The sequence below is a fragment of the Nyctereutes procyonoides genome, unplaced genomic scaffold (genome assembly GCF_905146905.1).
Source record: "Nyctereutes procyonoides isolate TBG_1078 unplaced genomic scaffold, NYPRO_anot_genome, whole genome shotgun sequence".
NCBI classification, from domain to species: domain Eukaryota; kingdom Metazoa; phylum Chordata; class Mammalia; order Carnivora; family Canidae; genus Nyctereutes; species Nyctereutes procyonoides.
The window spans coordinates 48,872,881-48,896,967 of NW_026575146.1; the positions used below are offsets into that span (position 1 = coordinate 48,872,881).

At 36.5% G+C, this 24,087-nt stretch overlaps 1 protein-coding gene across 2 annotated transcripts in view; it reads right to left on the reverse strand.

Annotated features, from left to right (window-relative positions):
* The window catches only part of PCSK5 (proprotein convertase subtilisin/kexin type 5), a 440,983-nt gene that overhangs the window by 271,931 nt on the left and 144,965 nt on the right, over positions 1–24,087 (reverse strand). For both annotated transcript variants that reach the window (XM_055310345.1, XM_055310347.1), the window contains exons 6-7: positions 7,948–8,036; positions 4,173–4,345 (exon numbers count right to left, since the gene is read on the reverse strand). In XM_055310345.1, the coding sequence (XP_055166320.1) occupies positions 4,173–4,345; positions 7,948–8,036 (262 nt within the window). The remainder of the gene's footprint in view (positions 1–4,172; positions 4,346–7,947; positions 8,037–24,087) is intronic.

The following is a 24,087-nucleotide window of genomic DNA, read 5'->3' on the forward strand; positions in this document are numbered from 1 at the left end:
GACGTCTCCTTCATTGCTTTATCTACATTACACAGAAAATGAGAGCTCACTAAATTTTATAGAAAGAATAAAGAAATTTCAATTCCTGTATTTTTGTAAGTGATAGAGTTAAAACTCTAGTAGACCAGAATGACTTTAAGCTGTCACATAGGGTTTCATCCAGTTACCAGAGGGAACTATTATAGTAGTTACTTATTTCTTCATTCCTTAAATTACACTGCCAAAAAATCACTTATTTCTTAGTTGCACTTTATAATCTAACTTTGTATAAAGTTTTCATCTAATCATTTTCTACATATTTGACAATGTATATCAAGAACAAAAATCAGGATAAAATCTCAAAGAATATAGAATGCACTGTGCCATTTGATGCCCGATAATAAAGAAGTGAAGTTTTCTTTCTCCTGGGAAACTAATATACCGCTTTAAAAATGTTAAATTATATATTCATAGATATTTAGAGAGAGACATCTCTTGGGAAAATATAAATTAAATTCAAGACTGCAAACATAGATAAGTAGAATGAATCTATATATCAAGAGGTTATCTCAAAATGGAGATGTGCTTTTAAGGGCAAATGAAATTGGAGGTGAATACAGACATAGGAAGAACAAAGTATATGACATACGAGAACTCAGAAAGTCTATGCTGACTTCTATATATTGTTTTTAATCCACCACTACAGGTAACTCCGTGGAATCATCTAGAATTCTGTAGTGTAGAAATGGTAGACAAGCATGAGCGACTGAGGAGAAATACGAAGTTTTTTCAAAGGACATGGTCTCTTCTCTGAAAAAAAAAATATGTGTGGGTATACATACACACACAAATACTATATACAAATCTATATACATGTATATACACACAGATACCTATAAATATACATACACATACACACAAATACCATAGGTAAATGTATTTCTTGAGCACCTGTAATGTTCCAGGTGTTGTGTCAATTGCTTTATATGCATTATCTCATTTAACACTCATAACATCTCTGTAAGTACTATTATTGCCTTACTTTAGTTGAGGAAATGGGAACAGAGGTGATTTGATCTGTATCAGGTCAGAGAGCAGTAAATGACAGATTCTGGACTCAATCCTGGCTAAGTCCAAAGCCTATGTATAGTAAACACATAAAAACCCTATCCTGTTGATCTAAACACATTTAAATAGGTCACCACAGCATTTCCATAATTGAATGTGCCATGATACCAGCCAAAGAATAATCTATTGTTTTTTACGAGTTATTTCTTTTGTTACTACCTCATCTCTAAAAGTAAATAGCTCAACACCACCACCACCCCCTGCCCCGCTTCTTTTTTCAGTTTAAAACCTTGAACAATCTTCAGTGAAATGTTGGAAATATCTCCATATTATAAAAATGTTGAAACATTATAATAAATGGGTTCTATCCCTATGAATTACCCTGGAAGAATGCCCATTACAAAAGAGCAACACACACACAGGCCATGTGACCCCTGTCTGCTGTGTAAATGTACACAGAAGTGCAGAAGGGTGTAGTCCCTACTCTTAATGGTTACTTAATTGTGTGGGGAATCTATTTTTAATTTCATCTTTATAAAATTATGATTTACTTTAATAAGCATGGGTTACTTTTGTAATTAATAATGAATACAGAGTAATTTTTTCAAAACTGTTTCTAAATATAATCTTCCTATAAGTTTGAATAGCTTCCTCAGAAGATCTTAACCCTTTCCTCCTTCAACCAAAGTACCAGATTTTTAATTTGTTTTACATGTTGAACTTCCAGTTAAGATTACCATTGAATGAAAGATTCTCTAGCAAAAATACATTTAAAAACATAAGTTCATGTCATCTGATTCAGTGGCAACTATGAACATGGGGCATTCTCTATACACTATTGAGATTACTAATTACTAATTACTAATATATTAATGAGAAACTCCAGCCTATTCTTTATGTTGTATCAAAAGCTATACACATATAATTTAAAAATTAAATATGACCTAACTTTGATCTATTTAACTTGAATCACCATTCAATTGATAGCACAGAGAATACTCATCTATAGTCCAGGGCTTCGGTAATGCAATCACCAGATCACTTAGAATACATTCATTTGGTGTTCAGACACCTCAAAAGGTAAATTCTAGACAAAATGATTTAAAACACAATTCTATAGCTTTAAAGAACTCTTAGTAGCTAAAAATTGACAGAACTAGAACATACACCTTAACCAAACCTGAACCATCTTTCAGTTAGGAAGCATGTCCTGAACGAGCGCATTAACTTTCCCTCCCAGTCTATTTCAAAATAACCAGCAGGTAGCTTAGCTTAGTCTTGTGCTTAAACCCCAAAACCAATCCCACAAAGGTGGAAGAAGCATTATTATTTGTACTCCAGCTGCTACATGACATCAAGCAGCTGCATGCATTCCACTGCTCCAAATCTGGGCTGAATACACAACTATCCTGTGGCTGGCATAATTCATAGTAAATTAAATGAGATTCCACAAACATTTACTGAGGACTCACTAGAGTTCCACGGACTCCATGGGTTTTGCAAAGCCCATAAAGATGGGCAGAGCACAGGCTTGGTTACCTTGGGACATACAATTTAATGAGGAAGATAGAGGCAAGGATAGCTCTGATATAAAGCACCATATGATAATGATTACGTGCAACTCCAGGAAGAACATAAAGTGTACTGGGGGCAGGGGAGGGGCTGTTGGCCCTTAGCTCTAGGTTGGGCAGTGAGAAGGCTTCTGGGGAGAAGAAGCATTTTAACTGAGGCTTGATGGTTCAAGAGAATCAGCTGTACAGTCATTGGACATGGGAATGAGGCAGGGATGTGCATGGAAAGCAGCACGCACTAATGAATGGGAAGAGTGGAATATGCTTGCTTCAATTCCAAAAGAGTAAAGAGAGATAATGAAGGAAAGGGAGGATAGGTCCAGATCATGACTAAAATGCATGCTTTAAATCACCCCAAGTATGAAACAGAAAGGAGTTGTTTCTAATGGGGTGCTCCTCCTTCCATGATTCCAAGCAATACTGTGGCCTTATTTTTTTATTTAATTAAAATAAGAGGATTTTTTTTAAGATAGGATTTTTTTAAGATTTGTTATTTGAAGGAGACACTTTATCACCTTAGATTATGTGGTCAGTTTTTTTGAGGGGAAGAGTGGTGAGTGGATTTTTTTTAGTGAAATCAAGGAAAATGATGATGGTTGAGCTGCCTTGTTAGGGAACTCGGGAGCCAGCATAACAATAATACTGTCCTGGGACAGAAGTGGAACCAGGGAATGGAGTATGAAAGGGAGAGGCCCAGAAAGGCATTGCTGGGTGACCTCAACACCAATCGGAGAGGTTCAGTATCTCCATTTCTCCTCCATCTCGCAGTGCTAAGAATTTATTCCTCCAAGACAAACCATGAAAGACCCCTAACTCTGGGAAACAAAGAGAGGGTTGCAGCAGGGGTGGTGGGTAGGGGGATGGGGTAACTGGGTGATGGGCACTAAGAAGGGCACAAGAGAAGATGAGCACTGGGTGTTATACTGTATGTTGGCAAACTGAATTTATTTATTTTATTTATTTATTTATTTTAATTTTTAAATTATTTTTATATTTTTAATTTTTTGATTTTTTAGTTTTTATTTTTTTGGCAAACTGAATTTAAATAAAATATTTAAAAAAATAATTTAAATCCTCCAAGTGCAAGATTAATATATTAATGAATACATTTCCTTTGAGCAAATCTAAGCATCTGAATGTACCTCTGTTCTTATCAGGGCAAACTCTCCAGCCCTTAGCTTATTTGTAGAACGGATTCAACACACAATCCCAAAGGCTCAGTGCCTCTTTCTTTCTTCCTTTTAAAATTTATTTGAGAGAGACAGAGACAGAGAAAGCAAGCAGGGGCTGGGCAGAGGGAGAGGAAGACAAGCAGGTTTCCTGCTCGGTGGGGCTCGATCCCAGGACCCTGAGACTATGACCTGAGTTGACATCCAGAGTCAGCTGTTTAACCAAGTGAGCCACCCAGGCTCCCCTGAGTGCCCCCTTCTATACCTGTCTCAGCTCTGTCCGTTCCTCTAGACTGAAGGACTAGAACCCACAGTTGCACAGATAGCTTCCCGAGAGACCATCACCGATCGACAAAGTATGAGCCCAGGGGCTTTTAAAACCTACCATTCTAACGCCGTTTTCAAAGGCTTGCCGGGTGAGGGGAGCCGGTCCGTCCACGGTCTTGCCATCGTCATCTGGGCCCCAGCTTGCACTGTAGATATGCACGTGCTGGGGATTGAAGCTAACCGATTTCGCTTCAACCATGTCGGTGACATCTCCATCCAGCATCCGAACCCCTTCCAGACAGAAGGGAATTAGCTTGAATAGAGGCTTCACTATGTAACACCCAAACAGCCCAAGACATATTTGGGGGCAAAGAATAAACTTTTTAGTCCACACTTGATTAAAGTGAGCGTCTTCACCCCCCAGCCCTGCAAAAGATAATACAGACCCTCCCAAACCTTTCTTGGAGAGAAAGTAAGTTACATTGTACGTGAAAGAGAAAAACTTCTTTAAATTCGCTTTTATCCATTATTCTCTTTCTTAAAGTTTCCTCAATCTCGCCCTTCTCTTTATCCCTGTCTTCAGAGAGTACCTGACAGAGAGTGCCTCAAGCAATCCATCTTCCCTAAATTTCTCTTCATTAGGTAACTTGTGTTCCTAATCGGTATACAGCATTCTGACCTTAGCGGGCTCACAAAATTTGGAAAGCTGCCAAGTTAGGTTGGTCTAATTTCCTCCATATTTAATATTATCTCCTAATCGGTAAGACTGATGTGAATTTAAGACATTATTTCTTTGCCAAGTTATTTATAAGTCAAATAATAAATGAGAATGCTCTCTGTGTATGTAACACATCAAATAATTCTCAAAGGGTTTTAACCATGTTCAGTCATTAATCTTCATTTAAGCATATTCCCACCAGACAGGAATTTATTCTTAACCTTAATAGGAAAAAATAAGACAAAGATAGGCAAAAATAAGTTGCATGTCCAATGTCAGGCTTTCCTTCTTTCCTTTTATTTTGGAGACTCAAAACGACAACAGAACATCTAACTGTTGAGTAAACCTATCGATCCTCCAGCTTAGGCTAAATAGCATCACTAAGATGCTATATTATTTTATGATTATATCTTTATAGCCCACATTTACTCCTTGGATAAACCTTGTTCTCTAACAGGATTTCAAGTTTTTATTGCTTAAGCTCCAACACATGGGGGTTACATAATAAAAGCCCAAATCAGGCAGCTTTAATACTGTGTGGTCTCAGGTGGGACTTCCGGTAGAAAAGAAACATGTTCTTGAGAAAACTATACCTTCTTAAGGCTTTAAAGAAATGTTTATCTTTTAGCTCTAAGATTAATAAACATAAAAAATAGAAGGAATGACCATGGGCACTGACACAGGTAATACTCAACAACTGGTAACATTCCTCCATATTCCCAGCAGAACCTTTTTAAGCTACGTGACAGATGGGTCACTACATGCTTTGTTATTTACAAAACAACAGTGGAAATCAACACTTAGGATACATTGCATTTCCTCAAAGCGCCCCAAAAGACATTGCACCTGATTGTTTTATCTCGAGTCTTTTCCTCTAGGCTTCTGGATTTTTAAAGGACATGTATAGAACAGGTGATGTGGACACCAAGGGTTGTAATAAGTCACTTTAAAAATTATCAAATGGAAACTGTATTTAGCAAGCTTTTCAGCACTCTGTTTTGTGGGAGTAGAATGCCTGACTTGGTGCACTCTGTGTGTACTAGGTCCTAAGCAGCCAATGGTTTGCTTTAATTTGCCATGAATATTCAAAATTCATCTGCACGATTTTTACTGAAAAAAGGATGAACTACTTCATAGTCTCCAGTTTTTACTTCTTGCTGTTTCAAAGCAGAGAATGAACTACAGCTGACCCTTAACAACTCAGGGTTAGATGTGCTAACCCTCTCTCACCACCACCCAGTCAAAAATCCATGTATAACTCTGACTCCTCAAAAATGTAACCACTAATAGCCTACTGTTGCCTGGAAGCCTTTTTGATAATGCAGTCAATGAACACATATTTTGTATGATATATTTATTATTTATTATATTCTTATAATTAAGTTAGAGAAAAAAGATTATTAAGAAAATCTCACGACAGAGATAATACATTTGCAGTACTGTACTATATGCATTGAAAAAAATCTGTATATAAGTGGACACACACAGCTCAAACCTGTGCTGTTTAAGGATCAACTGTATTTTATCTGCACAAAGAGGTCCAAAATAAACACCAGATTATATGACTGCCTGGAATCATCTAACCAGTAATTCTAAATGCCAACATGTAGCAGTACCTACACAGTATCTAAATGTAGTTTCTAGGTCATGCAAGTGATGGAAGCCCATGAAAAAAATGCTTAATGAAATCATATCTAGAGGGCAATATTCCTTTCCTGACCAAAAATTAACAAGTAAGAATTTTTGCTTCCTCAAATTTACAGATGAAAGGTTGATTTTGCCTTATCGGACTTTGAGCCTTCATGTTTTGGGTCTAGGGGTTAAATTTATAATTCACAATGTTCTTGTTTTGGGGATGACAGGACATTTGTGAGTCATTGCCATACATTTATTTTTCTTGCTGAAGTCCTATCTGGCTAGACAAGCAGCTTATCTGTGAGTTCCTTCTTTCATCCCCTCAAGGTCAGTGAGCGCTGGGTTAGCACTGAGAGTAATAAGGGGGATATGGACGTGTGTCACTGTATGTGGGGGACTGTGTGTGTCATGACTGGGACAGCAAGAAGGGTTGTTTAGGCACCCTCATCATTCTTCAGGGAAAATTTCTTTAGCTCTTTCATGAACCTTGTCCTTGACACACAGCAGATGCTCTCAGAGTACAGCTAATTACCGGTTAACAAGCTGCCATACTATAAGAATTCAGTGTGAAATAAAGGAGAGAAAGAGGTCAAATGTTCTGAGCACTAACATTCCATGTAGTGTCAGAAAACCTTCTCTTAGCACCATTACTAGACACCCCAAATATTTCATGTTACGAGACCTCTACATTTACTCTAGAAAGGACTGTTTTTTTGTTTTGTTTTGTTTTTTTAGATCCAATTTTCTTTACCACTTGGCAACAACTCTGTACTGAAACTGGAGATGTCAGTCTGCTTACCAGGAACTTCGTTCATTCGTGACACTGTTTAGGAGAAGCCCCCAGGGGCCACTTTCAGAGCCACTAGGATCTGTACTGTCTCTTATAATGTGTCCTCTCATTTGTATGTTACTGTGGCACCCGGAGATGATTACAAATGGGAAAGAGTTTGCTTCTATTAATGCCTTGATTTATATTCCCTGGGTTAGGTCCTTGTAGCAGGCATATGTCTATTTGAGTGTGTGCATGTATGTATAATGCATATACATAATCTGGAATTATTAACAATAACTATATTCCTACCTTATGGGACTACAAAAGATTTTTACCACTCTCTTAATTTCAATTAAAAAGGAACTTTCTTAAAAAAAAAAAAAAAGGAACTTTCCGTAAAACCTAAGGAAAAACAAAAAAAATGGATTTTCTATTCTGACATAATTTTAAAACGTTTCTCTCCATAGAGTTATTATGGGCTTTTGTTTAGATGATCAGTTATTTCCGACCCAGGCAGCAATTGTATAGCTTGGGACAGATGTCAACGACCCCATCTTCATGTCTGGACATTTTCTTCATGTCTGTCTTTGAGAAAGAAATGTCTGGATTTGCAACCCTGCGGGGGTACTGCTTCAAAGGCCTTTAACTGTATTTAATGACACACATTAAGATGGTCATTTTCCGCAACAGTTGAACACTACTCTGCAAACACCGCCCTGTCTTTAGCTCAAAAAGGGGTCTACATCTACCCAAGTTTGTTTCCCATACCTCCGATCTTGGCATTGAAAGCAATTCCGACTGTGCAGTGAGAGTTGTTCGCTGCGGCTGCCACTTCTCCAGCACAGCGGGTCCCATGCCTGCGGGAAGAACACACACACTCGCTCAAGTAAGACACTCCGTTCTTACCAACACACAACATCATTGCCATCATTCAGACTACATAGGGGGGAAGACTGCACCAAACTGTGGATGCTTCTGGAACTTGTACCCCAGTAGCACTAGCCTGTTCACTGCAAACTGTTAATATTTTATTATATTCTATTTGGGATTCTATTATTGATAGATATAGGTATAAATATATATGTGTGTGTGTATATATTTTTTTTACTATCTATATATTTCTCTATATATTTCAGATCTTGCTTTCCCAACTAGAAAATCTCATTGAAAGCTAAAATAGAATGCTATGGTTTTTTTGTATTCTCTAAACTTCCAGGATCCAATATGGTAACCACCAGTCGTCTGTGGTTATTGGATACTTGAAATGTGGTTTGTGTGACCCAGTCTCAAGTTTAGTTAAATTTAAGAACTAGTACTCAATTCTTCTAAGATTTAAGCATGTTGGTATATGAGAATCTGCTTCTTAAACTATATAAACTTAAATACAGATCAAGTATCTCCCACGAAATCTGTCATCTAAAATACAATGCCCTGTCCTTGTATACTGGGTTTCTAAGATTTTGCATAAACAAACAACATTAAATATTCCACAAATACTTGTTTTATACAAATGATACAAAATCATTTATGCAAATATATCATCCATATTTATTTTACCTGTTTCCACCTTTTTAAAAATGCAGCTTTTAAAAAAGAAAACACGTTTTTCTGCAAAATATTCCTTTTATTTCTCACCACAGTGACTCTGTTCCTTGGTTAGAAAAAGCCTTTAGTTGAAAGGACTTCTAAGGTCATCCTAGGCAAGGATAGCAAAGAAGTTTCAAGTGCAAAGTAGAAGTTGTTTAGAAATGTTGACCTCCATCTGTGTTGAGAAGAATCCAGAGGTATATACAGCTGAAGCCAGGGAAAGAAGACTACGACTAATGACTACTACCTGCCCTGGATGCAGAAGAGGGATATGACAACCACTACAGTGTATCTGTCATTGCTAATGAAGTCCAAGGCTCACTCTATTGCCCTCATTTTTAGAGATGAGGGTGCTTGAGGAAGCTCTGAGATATAAAAGAGGGTGAAATCAGTCCCACAGTGACTAAGGCTCAGATCTCCCAAATTCTGTGTCATTACTTTTTATTTTACAGCATAAGCCACACTCGCCATGGACCTATGACTACCATATGTGCAACTGTGAACAAATTATTGCTTACAATGGATAGGTACACACACAAGTTTATACAACAGAGATACATCACTTAGTAGTGTCATGCATATCTGCCTATGTGAATATTAGCCTGTGTCATTTAAAAGCTTACTATTACCTCACATCATCTTTTAAATGGCACCCTCCCCCCTCCCCCATAATCTCTCAGAACGCCTCAATTTCTGGAAATTTACCCAGTTTTTCACTGAGAGCAACAAGGCTATGAAAAAATCTTGAGCATTTATATAATGTTATACCTTGAGATAAATTCCTACAGGTGGAATTACTGGGTCAAAGAGTACGGGATATACTGTCAAATTGTAAGCGGAAGATTACAGTCATAAAACTAAACCTCAGAAAAACCCCTGCAAGATGGATATTACAAAACATCAAATTTTTGTGCATGACAAAAAAAAGACCATAAGCCTACTCAAATGACAGTATAAGAAATAGAGAAAATATCTGAACGAACCCATGTCTATAAACCCCTATGTATGAGTTTTTCAATCTTTTCATCCTTGCCAATCTGACATGAAAAATGGTATCTCATTGTTGCTTCCCTTTTTATCTCCTCAGATTACATTTGGTGTTGTCCATCTTTCTAAATATTTATTAGCTCATTCTATTTCTTGCTTTGTGAATAACCTTTTCATGCCCTTTGCCCAAATTTCTTATTGCTTTTCCATCATACCTGTTGCATATACATTTCCAAATGTATTATTTGGAACACAGCCATCTTATTTATGGCAATTTTAGGTTGCTCTACACAGCAATTAATTTTGATGCACTCATAATTATCTTGCCCTTCTGATATTTGACTGTACCACTTTTATCATCAGAAAAATGATCCCATTTTAAAAGAAAAAAAAAGATTTCTTTTGTAAACTACAAGCTGAATTCCCAATGTTATCCCTGAGCCCAGCAAGAATTTACTGTGATTCTTCATTAGTCTCTGATTGCATATTACTTCATGGCGTAAGTTATTTTCTTCCTGAAATGTCAAATTCCCTTTATGAGTCCACTGCTCTTATACTTCACTGCATCTATTATTAATTAAGGCAAGTGCTATAGGATCACAAGGATCTGATTTTAATTCTCCAATTGTTATTTATGAGTCCCTTATGACAAAGGTTGTTCATTGTATTGTGGATTTGATCATGTTTTCTGCAGTTCTGTAAATTTTTATTTTATTTAGAATGGCATTATTAAATCTTCCTAGTGAAACTTTTTATGAATATGTAATAAAACTATAGGATTCCTGCAAAAAAATTAAAATAATGATACTAGGTTAATTATTAAATTGTATACCTTTTTGCCTCCTTTAATGTCAAACATTTTGTATTCATGTCAGTTGTATCTGTTATAAACAGAATGTAATTGCATTTTTTGGAACTAGACTATATCTTAACTCAAGAATAAGTCCATTTACAGCAACTAGATCCATCATTACATGATATATTTATGTTCATCTCTGTATTTTTCACTCTGTATAAGTATGGATTTCATACACTCTATTAGCTAATGCTTACTGTAGCTATTTGCTCACGGATACCTAATATCACAAAGTCTAAAGTCATCAATACTTTTTGTTAGTTTTTCCCAAATAGTACCGACTAGAATGTTTTAACTGTGATTATTCACCCTTTAACACATGAAATCCCTATGATTATAGTTATACCTTGGATTTTTTAATTTTGGAAACTATCCATCAGTGTCTCTATTTTGAATAATCAATATCCTTTAGATATACAAATATTTTTTGCTCTATTTGTTTTTATTGTTCATAACTCCTTCTGGGATCACTGATTTTTTTTTCTGAAGAACATTCTGTAAATGTATCCACCATATTCATCTATAGCCTCAGAAAATGACTTTATTTTACTGTTGTTCTTGAAAAGTAATTTTGCGGGGTATAGAATTCTAGACTAACTGCACGTCAGACACCATTCCACTGCCTTCGAGCTTCTCCTGTTTCTGCTGAGAAGTCAGCCATCTTGGCAATCTAGTTCTGTCAGGAATTAGAATTCTTAGAATTCTAATTCTTTCTTAGAATTCCTAGACCTGTAATTTAATGCTTAAATTGTCAGAAGTCTCAGCTAGTACCTTTGAAAGCTACCTTAAACTTTCATTTCACCATCAGATTTCCCATGCCTTTCTCTCCCTAGGCTGCTCTCCACGTAATTTGCTTAGTTCTAGATTTCACTTATCTTCAGCTATGACTAACCTGCTATTTAATCCATTCACTACATTACTCATGTCAAGTGTTTATATAACTTATTTACTTATATTTTGAAGTTCTTTTTCAAACTACCTGGTTAATTTGAATAGACTCTTTTCTTAAAAAGCACTTTTCAATTCTATGTATTAAAACATACATTTTTTTAAAAAGGCTTATTTATTCATTCACGAGAGACACAGAGAGAGAGAAAGGCAGAGACACAGGTAGAGGGAGAAGCAGGCTCCTCACATGGAGCCTGATGTGGGACTCGATCCCGGATCCTGGGACCATGCCCCGAGCCAAATGCAGATGCTCAACCACTGAGCTACCCAGGCATCCCTACATTTCTTGATATAAATGAATTGTATGTAATAATTCTCAGATGTGTCAATCTAATTCTGCTCTTTTTGCTGCTAGATTGTTTTCATGGTGATGTTTTCCCCATGCGGTGGGTGAACTGTCCACTCGGGAGGTCACGTTATTTGGGCTTTTATCTTTGTGAATTTTTTGAAATTGGAGTGGATGATGCATCAGTATTTCTGCTTTATGCAAGTCTTTTCTTACCTCACTGCAATCCCTGTGGTTTTTTTTTTTTTTTAAGATTTTATTTATTTATTCATGAGAGACACACATAGAGGCAGAGACATAGGCAGAAGGAGAGCAGGTTCCCTGCGGGGAGCCCGATACGGGACTCGATCCCAGTATCATGACTCAAGCTGAACACAGACCTCAACCACTGAGGCACCCAGGCGTCCCTAAACCTGTGCTTTTAAAAATCCAGCTCTAGGTTGGCTGGGTTTGGCTGATCACTCTGGAAAATTCCTAGTGTACAGCTATTGCCTACCTAGTTCATAGATCTGAACTTTTGCAGAGAAATACTCTAGGTGTCCCATTAGCTCAACTATGCACTAAAAATTTCTTTACTATTTTCCCAGGAGTTTTAGATGTACTACAGTATGAGAGATTTAATTGAATATCATTTTTACCATAATATTTTAAAAATGTAAGAATTGTCTCTGTATTCCTAAAATTCAATAAAACCCTGCTTATATTATGTGCATCATTAATGTACAGTGAATTCTCCTAAGAGTGACCATTTCCTTATAAAAATGTTTTTTAAATGTAGTTAACAGAAAGATTTTTTTTAAGATTTCTATTTATTCACTTATTTGAGAGAGACAGAGAGAGAGAGAGAGAGAGAGCGCGTGCACATGCATGCACATGCACACACAAGAAGGGGAGTGGCAGAGAGAGAGGGAAAAGCAGTCTTCCCGGGGAGCTGGGAGCCTAATATGGGGTTTGATTCCAGAACCCTGGTGCCCCATAAAAACATTTCTTATAAAGATTTCTCTATATTGCTCTATATCATAAGCAATGATGAACCATTTTTGAGAAATAGGGAAGTTATCACTCTACTATTGATGCATAGATTTTAAATAGCAGTTAAATAATATACTGTAACATGCTGTAATTGAAGGTCCAAATTACTGACTACATTTAAACAGCTGCTCTCTTCAGATGACAATGATCATTACTTCAAGTAAAGTACTAGTCATATATCTTAGTTGGAATCAGTGTTTTGATGGATTTAAAATAGATCCTAGAACAATGGATATCATCATGACATCATGACCTGTTCAAGCATATGAACAAGATTCAATTTCTCCCTTCTCTTAAAGAACAAGAGTGGCCAGCATTAAGTATATTCGTGATGTCAGTTAATTATAAAAGTCACAAAATAGACAGAAGTCTTTGTTTCAGATGTATTTTTCTCCAGAGACAACAGAGGATGAGGATTTAGAGTATTTTCAGCATAAGGAGAACAATTTCAGTAGATTTTAGTCCAGAAAACAATATTCTCATTATATTACATTCTGACCCATATGTGCCTAAATATTAATTTACTGGCCAACTTCCACATAATGCCCCTTGGAAAATTAATCAGCTGGTTAGCTTCTTTGCATGTGTCCATGCTATCATTAAGACACATTATTTTCTGAGACCCCAGACAGTAAACTATTGATATAAATTATAATGGATCTTTAGACCAGTGGCAAAATAAATTGGACCTCTTCTAAAATAAAGTGGGTGCAGACAAACTAGGAAGTAAATAATGCATCCCTTCACTAATTCTCTGAAGCATATTGTCATTGCTGCCAGGGCCCTAGTAAGTGCAAAATATTCTATTACATAATTTTTACTTGAATAAACCATTTTTGCTCTTAAAGAGCATCTTGAGTGAGAGATCATGACAATCTTTGGCCACTCCAGGTTTTCTCATCTACTACATGATCTGTTCCCAACAATAAGCCATTGAAATTAAAGGTCTCCAGAAGTTTTATCTGGGGTCTGTGATTGAAAAGAAGGAAAATGAGATGAGAGACTGCCTGCTTACTCATTTCTATAATATTACGAACTCACACAAGTGAAATGAGTACAGAATATGAATTCATAGTTGACTATAAAATACTGATTTTACGTATTCTCGTGCTTTCTTTCTCCTAGTCCCAGGGTCACGCTGCTTCATGAACTTTATTTCCTCCATGTGAGTTAGTGGGGATGAAAATATTAACTTACTGGAGCTTTAACGCGGATGTGAAGACAAGATACAAGTAAGCTCAGCAATGAATCTTCAGACATCACGACACAAGAGGTCCACCCCCTATGGTTGCCTCTGCATTGCTTGCAAGTCAAAATTACACTTGCATGCATCAAGCAATGACAAGTTGGAGAAAGACTACTTTCTATTTCATTTCTTTCTTGAAACAAACATCCTAAACTGTTCATGGATTCAGTCTACCCCCTCACTGTTTCTATTCCCTTTTGACATCTGGTGTGCCCATTCTCTTTGGCATATTTTGGTTTTGTTTAAATCTAAGTGAAAACTTTCCATTTCAAAAGCACCCTTAGAAAGGGAGAGGAACAAGAAATAATGATGTGTTTGATGTGTTCTCCAAAATATCACTTAGAACTGATGTTTTCCACTGTTCACATTGTTCTCGATAATACTACCACCTTATGTTTACATCACACCATCAATTTCTCCCAAGTGTTATAACCTCAACTGATTCTCACCTCAACCCTCTGAAGCAAAATGGGTATCACTCCTCTAGGTTGACGTATGAGAAAATTCAGTCAGATGGTGATTGGAAGGTAAAATGTGTCAAGGTAAAGACTAGATATGGCTCTCCTGAATCCTGATGGGAAGTCTTTTCACCATTCCAGCAAAAGGCAGAGAGGCCCCTGTCCCTGTCTTTGAATGGCTGCCAAGATTTCATGACTTCTTTGCCTGCTCCCCTACTTATTTCATGTGGTAGTGGCAACTTTATTCCTTCATGACTACTGATGACAGGATATTTGACAGTATATTTTATAGAGTATCATGAATAAATTATTCAGCTTCAGTCAGAAGGAGGAAATGCTGGGAATCTTAAAAATGAAAACTTAAGAAGGGAGAAGAGCTGAAAGAAAGCTCCCCTTGCTTCAGTGAAAAGGTTTACCAAAGCTCATGAAACATGTTGGGGTGGGGGGAAGGTAGATTGAAACTTTTGAAAAGTAAAAAACAGAATCACACATTCCACTTTTTGGTGATTAGTTTTTGTGAGACAATTAAGATACTAGCTTCCGAAGCGACTGCAATTATATACAGTCCCTGGGGCTTCCTTAGTATTACATTTTTTTTTTTATTATTATACAAGGAAAGAATTCAGAACTCATTCAAAATAACTGCTAAAGACTCAATCCTTGTGCCCATCCCCACCCTCCAATCATAGGTTGAAATCCTAATCCCAGTGTGATGGTATTTGGAGTGGGGCTTTAGGGAAGCTATTAGGTCACAAAGGTGGAACCCCCATGATGGAATTAGAAACAACAGAGAGCATGCTCCCTTTCTTTCTCTCTACCCTGTGTGGATACAGTAAGAAGGCAGCTTTCTGCAAGCCAGGAAGAGAGCCCTCCCTGAGACCTGAATCTTAGACTTTCCAGCTTCCCAAACCATGAAAAGTATTTATTGTTTAAGCCACCCAGTCCATGGGACTCCATAGCAGCCTCTACTAAGACAATAACAAGTAACTATATAAAATAAGATATTCAGAGACACTTCGATAGACTCATTATTGAAAGAATCTTCAGCATGAACTTTAAACTTTGACAGCTCATATACTTAGCAATAGACATTGTGAATCTTCCCCTTGGTCTTCAATAGATACACAATATTTAAAGAAATTAACAAAAGGCAGTATTCATCAACTACTCCAAAGTTGAACAGATATGTTGTAGGCAAGAGAACAAAAAATATATTTTATAATATTAACTAGTAATAGGCCACTACTAAGAGTTAGCATCAGATAACATGCAAATGACTCACAAAGGATTTTAAAAAGCAGAATATTTCTTTTAGAGGTTTAAGGGTACAGTTAGTCTGACACACACACATAGATTATACATAAAACTGGTGAAATCTGAATAAGGTTTTCAGAGTTATTAATGCCAATTTCCTGGTTTTGATATTTGACTATAATTATATAAATTGCTATCAATGGGATAATCTAGAAGAAGGGTATGGAGGACTTGTACTATTTTTGCAACTTATTTATAATCTTTTAAAAGTTAAATAATCATTGTGGGTCTGAAGAATCTATAGTTATTTGCAGTACTGGTTGTAATTCAAGTCAGACATTTTAGTATTTAGTATACTGCCTTTAGATTTTTCATAAACTTTTAAAAATTATTTTACTTCTTTTAAATTGAAGTATACTTAACACAATGTTATATTAAATATACACAAAGTATAATTAACACAATGATTTAACCATTATATACATTTCTCAGTGCTCATCAAGATAAGTATACTCTTAATTCTCTTTATCTATTTCACTCATTGCCACTCACACTTCCCCTTGGCAACCACCAGTTTGTTCTCTGAATGTAAATCTGGTTTTGTCTCTTTTTCCTTTTGTTCTTTTGTTTCTTAAATTCCACATGTGAGTGAAATCATATGGTATTTGTCTTTCTCTGACTTATTTCGCTTAGCATAATACCCTCTAGGTCCATCCATGTTGTTGCAAATAGGAAAATTTCATTTTTTATGGCCAAGTAGTATTCCATTGTACATATACATCACAACTTCTTTATCCAGCCACCTATCGATGGACTTAGGTTGCTTCCATATCTTGGCTATTGTAAATAATCTTGCAATAAACAGAGTGGAGTATATATCTTTCCGAGTTAAGGGTTTTATTTTCTTTGGGTAAATATCCAATAGTGAAATCACTAGATCATATGGTAATTTCATTTTTAATTTAAGGAATTTCCATACTGCTTTCCATAGTGGCTGCAAAAATTTGCATTCCCACCAACAGTGTCTGGTGGTTTTTCTACACATCCTTGCCAATACTTGCTATTTTTTGTCTTTTTGATTTTAGCCATTCTGACGAGTATACTGTGATATCACATTGTGGTTTTGATTTGCATCTCCCTGATGATGAGTTATGTTGAGTATCTTTTCATATGTCTGCCATTTTTATGTCTTCTTTGGAAAAAAAAATGTCTATTCAGGTCTTCTGCCCATTTTCTCAGATTATTTGCTTGTTTATTGGTGTTGAGTTGTGTAAGTTCTTTATATATTTTGGATATTAACCCTGTATCAGATATGTAATTTGCAAACATCCTCTCATTCAGTAGGTTGACTTGTCATTCTGTTGATGGTTTCCTTCATTGCACAAAAGCTTATTGTTTTGGTGTAGTCCCAATAGTTTATTTTTGCTTTTGTCTCCCTTGCCTTTGGAGACATATCTAAAGAACTGTTGTTGAGCCCAATGCCAAAGAAATTACTGTCTCTGTTTTCTTCTAGGAATTTTATGATTTCAGGACTCATGTTTAAGTCTTTAATCCATTTTGAGTTTATTTATGTGTATGGTGTAAGAAAGTTGTCCAGTTTTCCCAAGACCATTTGTTGAAAAGACTGTCTTCTCCCCATCTTATTTCGTGACTCTTTTGTTGTAGACTAATTGACCATATAAGCATTGGTTTATTATTTCTAGGCTCTCCATTCTGTTCCACTGATGTATTTTTACACCAGTACCATACTCTTTGAATTACTATAGTTTTGTAGTGTATCTTGAAATGTGGTAACTATGATATCTTCAGCTTTGTTCCTCTTAAGATTGCTTTGACTATTTAAGGTCTTTTGTGGTTCCATACAAATTTTAGGATTATTTGTTCTAGTTCTGTGAAAAGAATTAGATTGCTTTAGATCTGTAAATTGCTTTAGGTAGCATGAACATTTTAACAACATAGGTTCTTCCAGTCTACAAGTATGGTGTGTCTTTCCATTTGTTTGTGTCATCTTCAATTTCTTCCATCAGTTTTTTATAGTTTTTAGAGTACATGTCTTTTACCTCCTTAGTTAAGTTTATTCTTAGGTATTTTATTCTTTTTGGTGCAATTATAAATTGGATTATTTTCTTAATTTCTTTTTCTACCACTTCATTAGTACATAGAAATGAAACTGAGTCCTCTGTATTACTTTTGTATTCTGAGACCTTATTGAATTCATTAATCAGTTCTAGTATTTTAGTATTTTTTGGTGGAATCTTCAGAATTTTCTATATATAATATGTCATCTGCAAATAGTGAAAGCTTTAGGTCTTCCTTATCCATTTAGATTTTTTTATTATTTCTCTTGCCAATTCACTGCTCTAAAAATATCCTCTTACCTCTATCATTTTCCCTCTTCTTTACCCTTTTTGGCCTAGGCCTTTGACACCTCTTTTTTTTTTTTTTTCTTCTCCTTCTGTCTGCCTCAGCCTAGAAAATAGGTTATTCATTACTAAGTGAATTCATTTTTAATTATGGTAGCCTATCCATCAAAGAAAAAATAGCTTGGTTTATCAGAAAACCTAGTTTGTTAACCTCACTTCTGCTGCTTTCTCAAATACAATGCTGCATGCACTGAAGTATACCAAAACCCATGACAAGTACATACACGTGTATGTATATAGTCTTGACCAAGATCTTAGCCACCTCCTTATTAGCCTAATTCTCCTCTCCTCCCTTATCTTAAAGATTAACATCATCATCAAAGCGATAGAGTAGGAGAGATCCTTGTGGATGAAATCTACTAATCATGATGAGGGAATGAGGCTCTTGTTATTGGCTCACTGGTTCTCTATAGATTTACCTATCATGCTGTTCAGTTCCTCTTTTTTATTTTACTGATTGGTTTTTCATGTAACACATAAATTTAATTCTGTGAATTCAGATTGCCCATGCTTGTTTATATTCCCTAGTGATTCCATGGTGCTATTCTTTCCCCACTGGGTCTATTAAGAGCCCATTAACTCTACTCTTCAAACTCCATAACTTCTATTAGAGGGTTCTGTTAACTGTCTGAAACTTAGATCTACTAGTTTTCACTCTATGTAGTTAGAACTTTGAGAACAGTCTGATCTCATTTTCTACCACAAATGGAATACTGCAAAAACTGTCTCCCTTACCCCTTGACTATGAATAGACAGAAATTAGTCATTCTTGCTGATTCATTTTAGGTCTGTTCTCAGAGAGCTAGGAGTCAAGCGTTTTCTCTTATAAGTTTATAAATGTGGATCTGGAGGCTCCAACTCTTCCTTGGAACAGGAGGGTATGACATGATGCCCATCTTTTCTACTGGACATCTGTCTGCTTTACTGAGTTAAGTACTACCTATAATTCTGGAAAACAGAACTCTTTATGTGAAGAATAAACTCTGTTAGAAATATTGCTATTTTCTTGAAAAATATCAAAGTACCTCCCCAGAAAGATTTTAGATAACAATATTGGTTCCTTCCTCCCTCCTCCCTTCCTTCCTTTCTCAAGTCTAGATAATTCACATCCTAGGTCCTAAGCATTTTTCTAAGCAAGGGGTACACAAAGTTGAATATTCTGAGGCTGTGGTACTACTCACAATCTTGGTGGAAAAGACTCTGAGTAAAGGATGAACAAAACTTTTTTTTTCCTTTTCTATGGGAAAATTATTTCAGATTAACTTTCCATCCCTGCTTCCCTTGATACCTGGTAAAGGTGGGATGTCAGCTACCACGGATCACTGCTTATGGTAAAAATGATCCCTGGTTGGTGAATTACCACAAACTGGGAAGTCTGTGGGCAGGAGGCTGGATACATAATGAAAAATCTTGGCTTTGGGCTTCTGAGAGTAGACACTAGAAATTGACTGTGGCCTTCTGTATGCAGTAGGCTATGTGTAGGAACAATACTGTTCCTGACAGCATAGGGCTTTTAAGGCAAAGTGACTTTTCTGCCCACTCACATGGCTCTTTCTTGTGCAACTGAGGTGTCATTTGGGTACTCAGGGGAAAGAAGAGGAGGAAAAAATAGCCTGAGACTGGTGAACACCCTTGCTAAAAAAAAAAAAAGAGCTGATATTGGCCTATAGGTACATTATATTCTTATCCTCCTAATGACCACTAATGAGTTCTAGGAGTTCAACTGACCACCATTGAACCTATGACCACAGACGGGGGTGGGGGAGGGGTATTGTTAAGATTTATGATTTATGCAAGTAATTACCAAGTACTGAGGTACATGCTAATCAAAGTTTATGTACAAGATGTTATAGGGATTTCTGCTCCAAGGGTTCTGGCTTGAAGTCAGTGTTTGCGAAAATGCTTGGTATGCAATCTAAACTTTCTCCTCCTTACACCTGAACTGATTTTCCTACAATTTTGCAGCATCATAATTAGAAGAAAATTTCATAATTAAAACTCAGTAAAGCATGAAATATGAAGTATATACTGAGTATATATACCGAGAGACTGGAGAAAGATCTATAAAGATAATGAAAGAAATAATGGCCTGTATCAAATTATAATTTTGATTTTTTTGTGGTCTATTTCTTTCCATACATATTTCTCTTCTCCAAATGTATACTGAAAACCACTTCATTCATATAATTCTAAAGTAGCAAAAACAAGAGACCAAAATGCTAGCATGTACTCTACATAGACAATATTTCAACTTCATATATTCCTATATAGGTAAATTTCCATTTTATGAATATTCATATACTGACCTAGTTAACTAGACATAATGAGACTGTTCCCATGTACTGCCCCATAATTAATTAACTTTTCTGAATCATTCGTTCAGCAAATATTTATTGAGTACCTACCACATGCTGAGGAATGAATTAGTTACTAAAGATTCAATAGTGGGAAAAATAGACATGATATAATGTTGTTTCAATGAACTCCATTGGTGTGGAAATCCTGAATAAGAGGCAATAATTCACAAGTCTCTATTCATTTAGCAGTTATCAATTTAATGGTTCTGCTTCTATTTGTTTTTGCTAAACTATTCAGGTAAAGATATCATTCAATAACTATATGCTGTAAAACAGGCTAAAAATATTTGCTGTTTTGCTCAAAATATGTTCATGGCTGGTAGCAAAAGGTGATCTGTGTTTGACTTCACTTTGCTTGAGATGCTTCCAGATCAGAAACAAACTATCAAAACACTTCTGGGGACTTAAATCTTATTTTGCAGGGACTAACATCTAAAACAAGTGACTATTACATTACCCAGTTTGTCTGGAATACAGGTAAACTGGGGCCACAGAATTAGGATCCAAGGGCTCCCTTGGTGTTCCCTGCAATACACTGAGAGTCTGAGAAGTTTGGTGGTGCTTGGTCCAAGAGGCCCCCAGCACTCTACAAAACATCCTCAAGAATAATTAAGTAGCTCACACATCTTATATTCACTGAGCTGACATCATTTCAGCTTAGCTACACCAAGCAATGGCCAGCCCTTCCATTTACTGATAGCTGCTCCTGGTTTTCTTTGAAGAGTTCAGCAGGGTCATTTCCTTACACATTGAAAGGTTCTCAAAATTATGCAAGTACAAAAACCAACAATGAAGGAATGCCTCCCTCCCAAACACAGATTTATCCTATTTCTTATTATCAATTTAACATTTTAGCATATACACATTTTGCTGGGGAATGGCACAAAGACTGGGTCTTTAATATGACAGTGTTTGTATGAGTGACCAGGGGTTGGCAAACATCTTCTGAATGGGCCAAAGAATAAATATTCTAGGCTTTACCGGGCCAAATACAGTCTCTGTCACATAACTCCCTGTTCCCCTTTTTAATCTTTTGAAAAAATAAAAAAAAAATTTTTTTAGAGTAGCCAGGCAAATCTAATCTGCAGTCAGTAGTTTACCAACCTGTGGTTTCTAGGCATGATGGGTAAATACAGTCATAGCTACTTAGGCCTTCTTGGGAACCAAGAAACATATGCTTCTACCTTTTCTAACTCCACTTCCTATGATGTGATACTGAATGCTCTTTTATGTAAATTAATCACCTCAACAAATACATTGGATCATTCATATTCACTGATGTAATGATTTCCATTTGAAAGCATGCTATTTTAATACAATTTGCAATTGAAACTTCAAATCAGGGGCCCCAGGGTGGCTCAGTTGGTTAAGCAGGTGAAGCTCCTGACTCTTGTTTTTTTTGGCTGGGGACAGGATCTCACGTGAGATCCAGGCCTGCACTGGGCTCCACAGAGCCTGCAGAAGATTCTCTCTCTTTCTCGCTCTGCCCCTCCCCCACCCTGCTTAGGCACACACGCGCACCCTCTCTAAAAGCAAACAAACCAACATCAAATTAATAAAGGTGATGAGATCACTTATTTATTATTTGTCAGAAAGTGTTACTTGCCTAGGTTCACATATTTAATTTGCTCTCTCCAATAATCTTGCACACATTACATGTACCTTTATCCACACATTATAGGTAAGAAACAAATTCTTATGGGTTAAGTGACTTCACCAAGGTAATAAACCTGCTTACTGCAAGAGAACACAAATGCAGATCTCCTGACACCAAGTCCTAGCGTTTCCAACAGTGAACACATTATATGTTTACAGAAGGACATGCATACATCCTCGGGCATGCACGTACTTAGCAGGGCTGAACAAAATAACGATGACTTGAGATCTTACCTGAGAGGAAGGCTCAGAAGCTGCATTGTTGAAGGTATCTGGATCACAGCCTATGAGTTCTTTTTTAAGATAGGGTATTGTAATTATTAGGTTTCCTAACTAAACAAGTACAAAAGATACTCAAGAATGATCCCATCACTAATGAAATTACTGCCTATTCAAGCATCCCTATCCTCTTCCAGTGCCAGAATTTTATATCTTTGCGTACACATAAAATGCAAACAAACAATACAAGGCAAACCAAGCAAATCAATTGCCTAATGAACATTCAAAAGACACAGGATTTCATGCAATCAGTAAATTTCAGAACAGCTTTAATCAATCTGAAAGCTGTGTTGAAGAAGAATCCAGAAGAGCGAGATTTAGTAAAAATGGAACAAGGCTGGCGACATGACAGTGGCTTTAAATGAGAATGATTTGTCAATAAAATGATTCCAAATGGCCCTTAGAAACTGAAAAAAAAAGTTCTTATAAACTGAGTCTGTTTATGACTCTACTAAAATTCAAATTTCGTAATATTCCAGAAAAACTACAACTTTAAACATGATTCATTTTTGTCTGACGTACGAATGGCTATAGCTACATGTGCCATTAGATAATAAACTACATTATTTTCATCATTTTGGTTTTATTGTTTAAAATAAAACACCATTTTCATCGCTCATTACAAGAATCTGGCCTCAATTTAAGTGGATTCATTTTTAATATTTTCTCTCCCCTCCAGCCCCCATTTATCTCTGTAATGAGTCCCTCCTGCACTGCTTCTCCAATGCAGGAAAGCTGTGGATGAAGTAAGAGACTAAGAAACTTGCTCTCACCTCTTGGGTGAGCACAAGCAGTCACAGAGGTTACTGAGTCCCTGTCATAGCTGGTTTGGCTCACAATCTTCAACTTCAATGTATATTCTAAGCAGCTTCCTTTCTACACCCTAAATGCTTCTTCCTCAAGACGCGGGAACACAACATGCTGTTTATACCAAAATAGTTATCAGAGTGATATTCCCCCATGAATACAACGTGATAATAGCAAATGTCAGGCCCTGAACTGCATGCTCAGCATCAGGACAATTTCCCCTGCAGTATTCATGCAGTTTCACAAGCCTCGGATAAGGATCATATTTCCTTAGTTGACACATTACTTGCTTTGGCTAGGTGTGAGACCACACTTAGAGACGCAGGGGCAGCCCGTGGCTGGAAGCCATTATGTCTGGTTTCCTTTATTAAATTTAGACTTTGGGACATAAAAAAACTCCTTATGTCCCAAGGGAAGTGTGCTCATAGAACCACACTGGGTGATGTTTAAGAACTACAGTCACATTCCTTCTCGATCTAGTATCGAAACATCCTAAAATATAAAAGAAAACATCATGGGTTAGTGTGACTAACGTTTTATTTTAGCCTTCAGATTGATTCAACTTTTCAGGCTCAAAAAAAAAAAGACAAAAGAAAACAACTGTATTGATATGCAAACATTCCAGGCAAAAGCACTTGTTATACACTTCACTATCCTCCTCGTGGAATACTTCCAGAAAATGCAGTAGTTACAGGCAACTACTCAGTAGTGGAGAGTTCTTATGGCAAAATT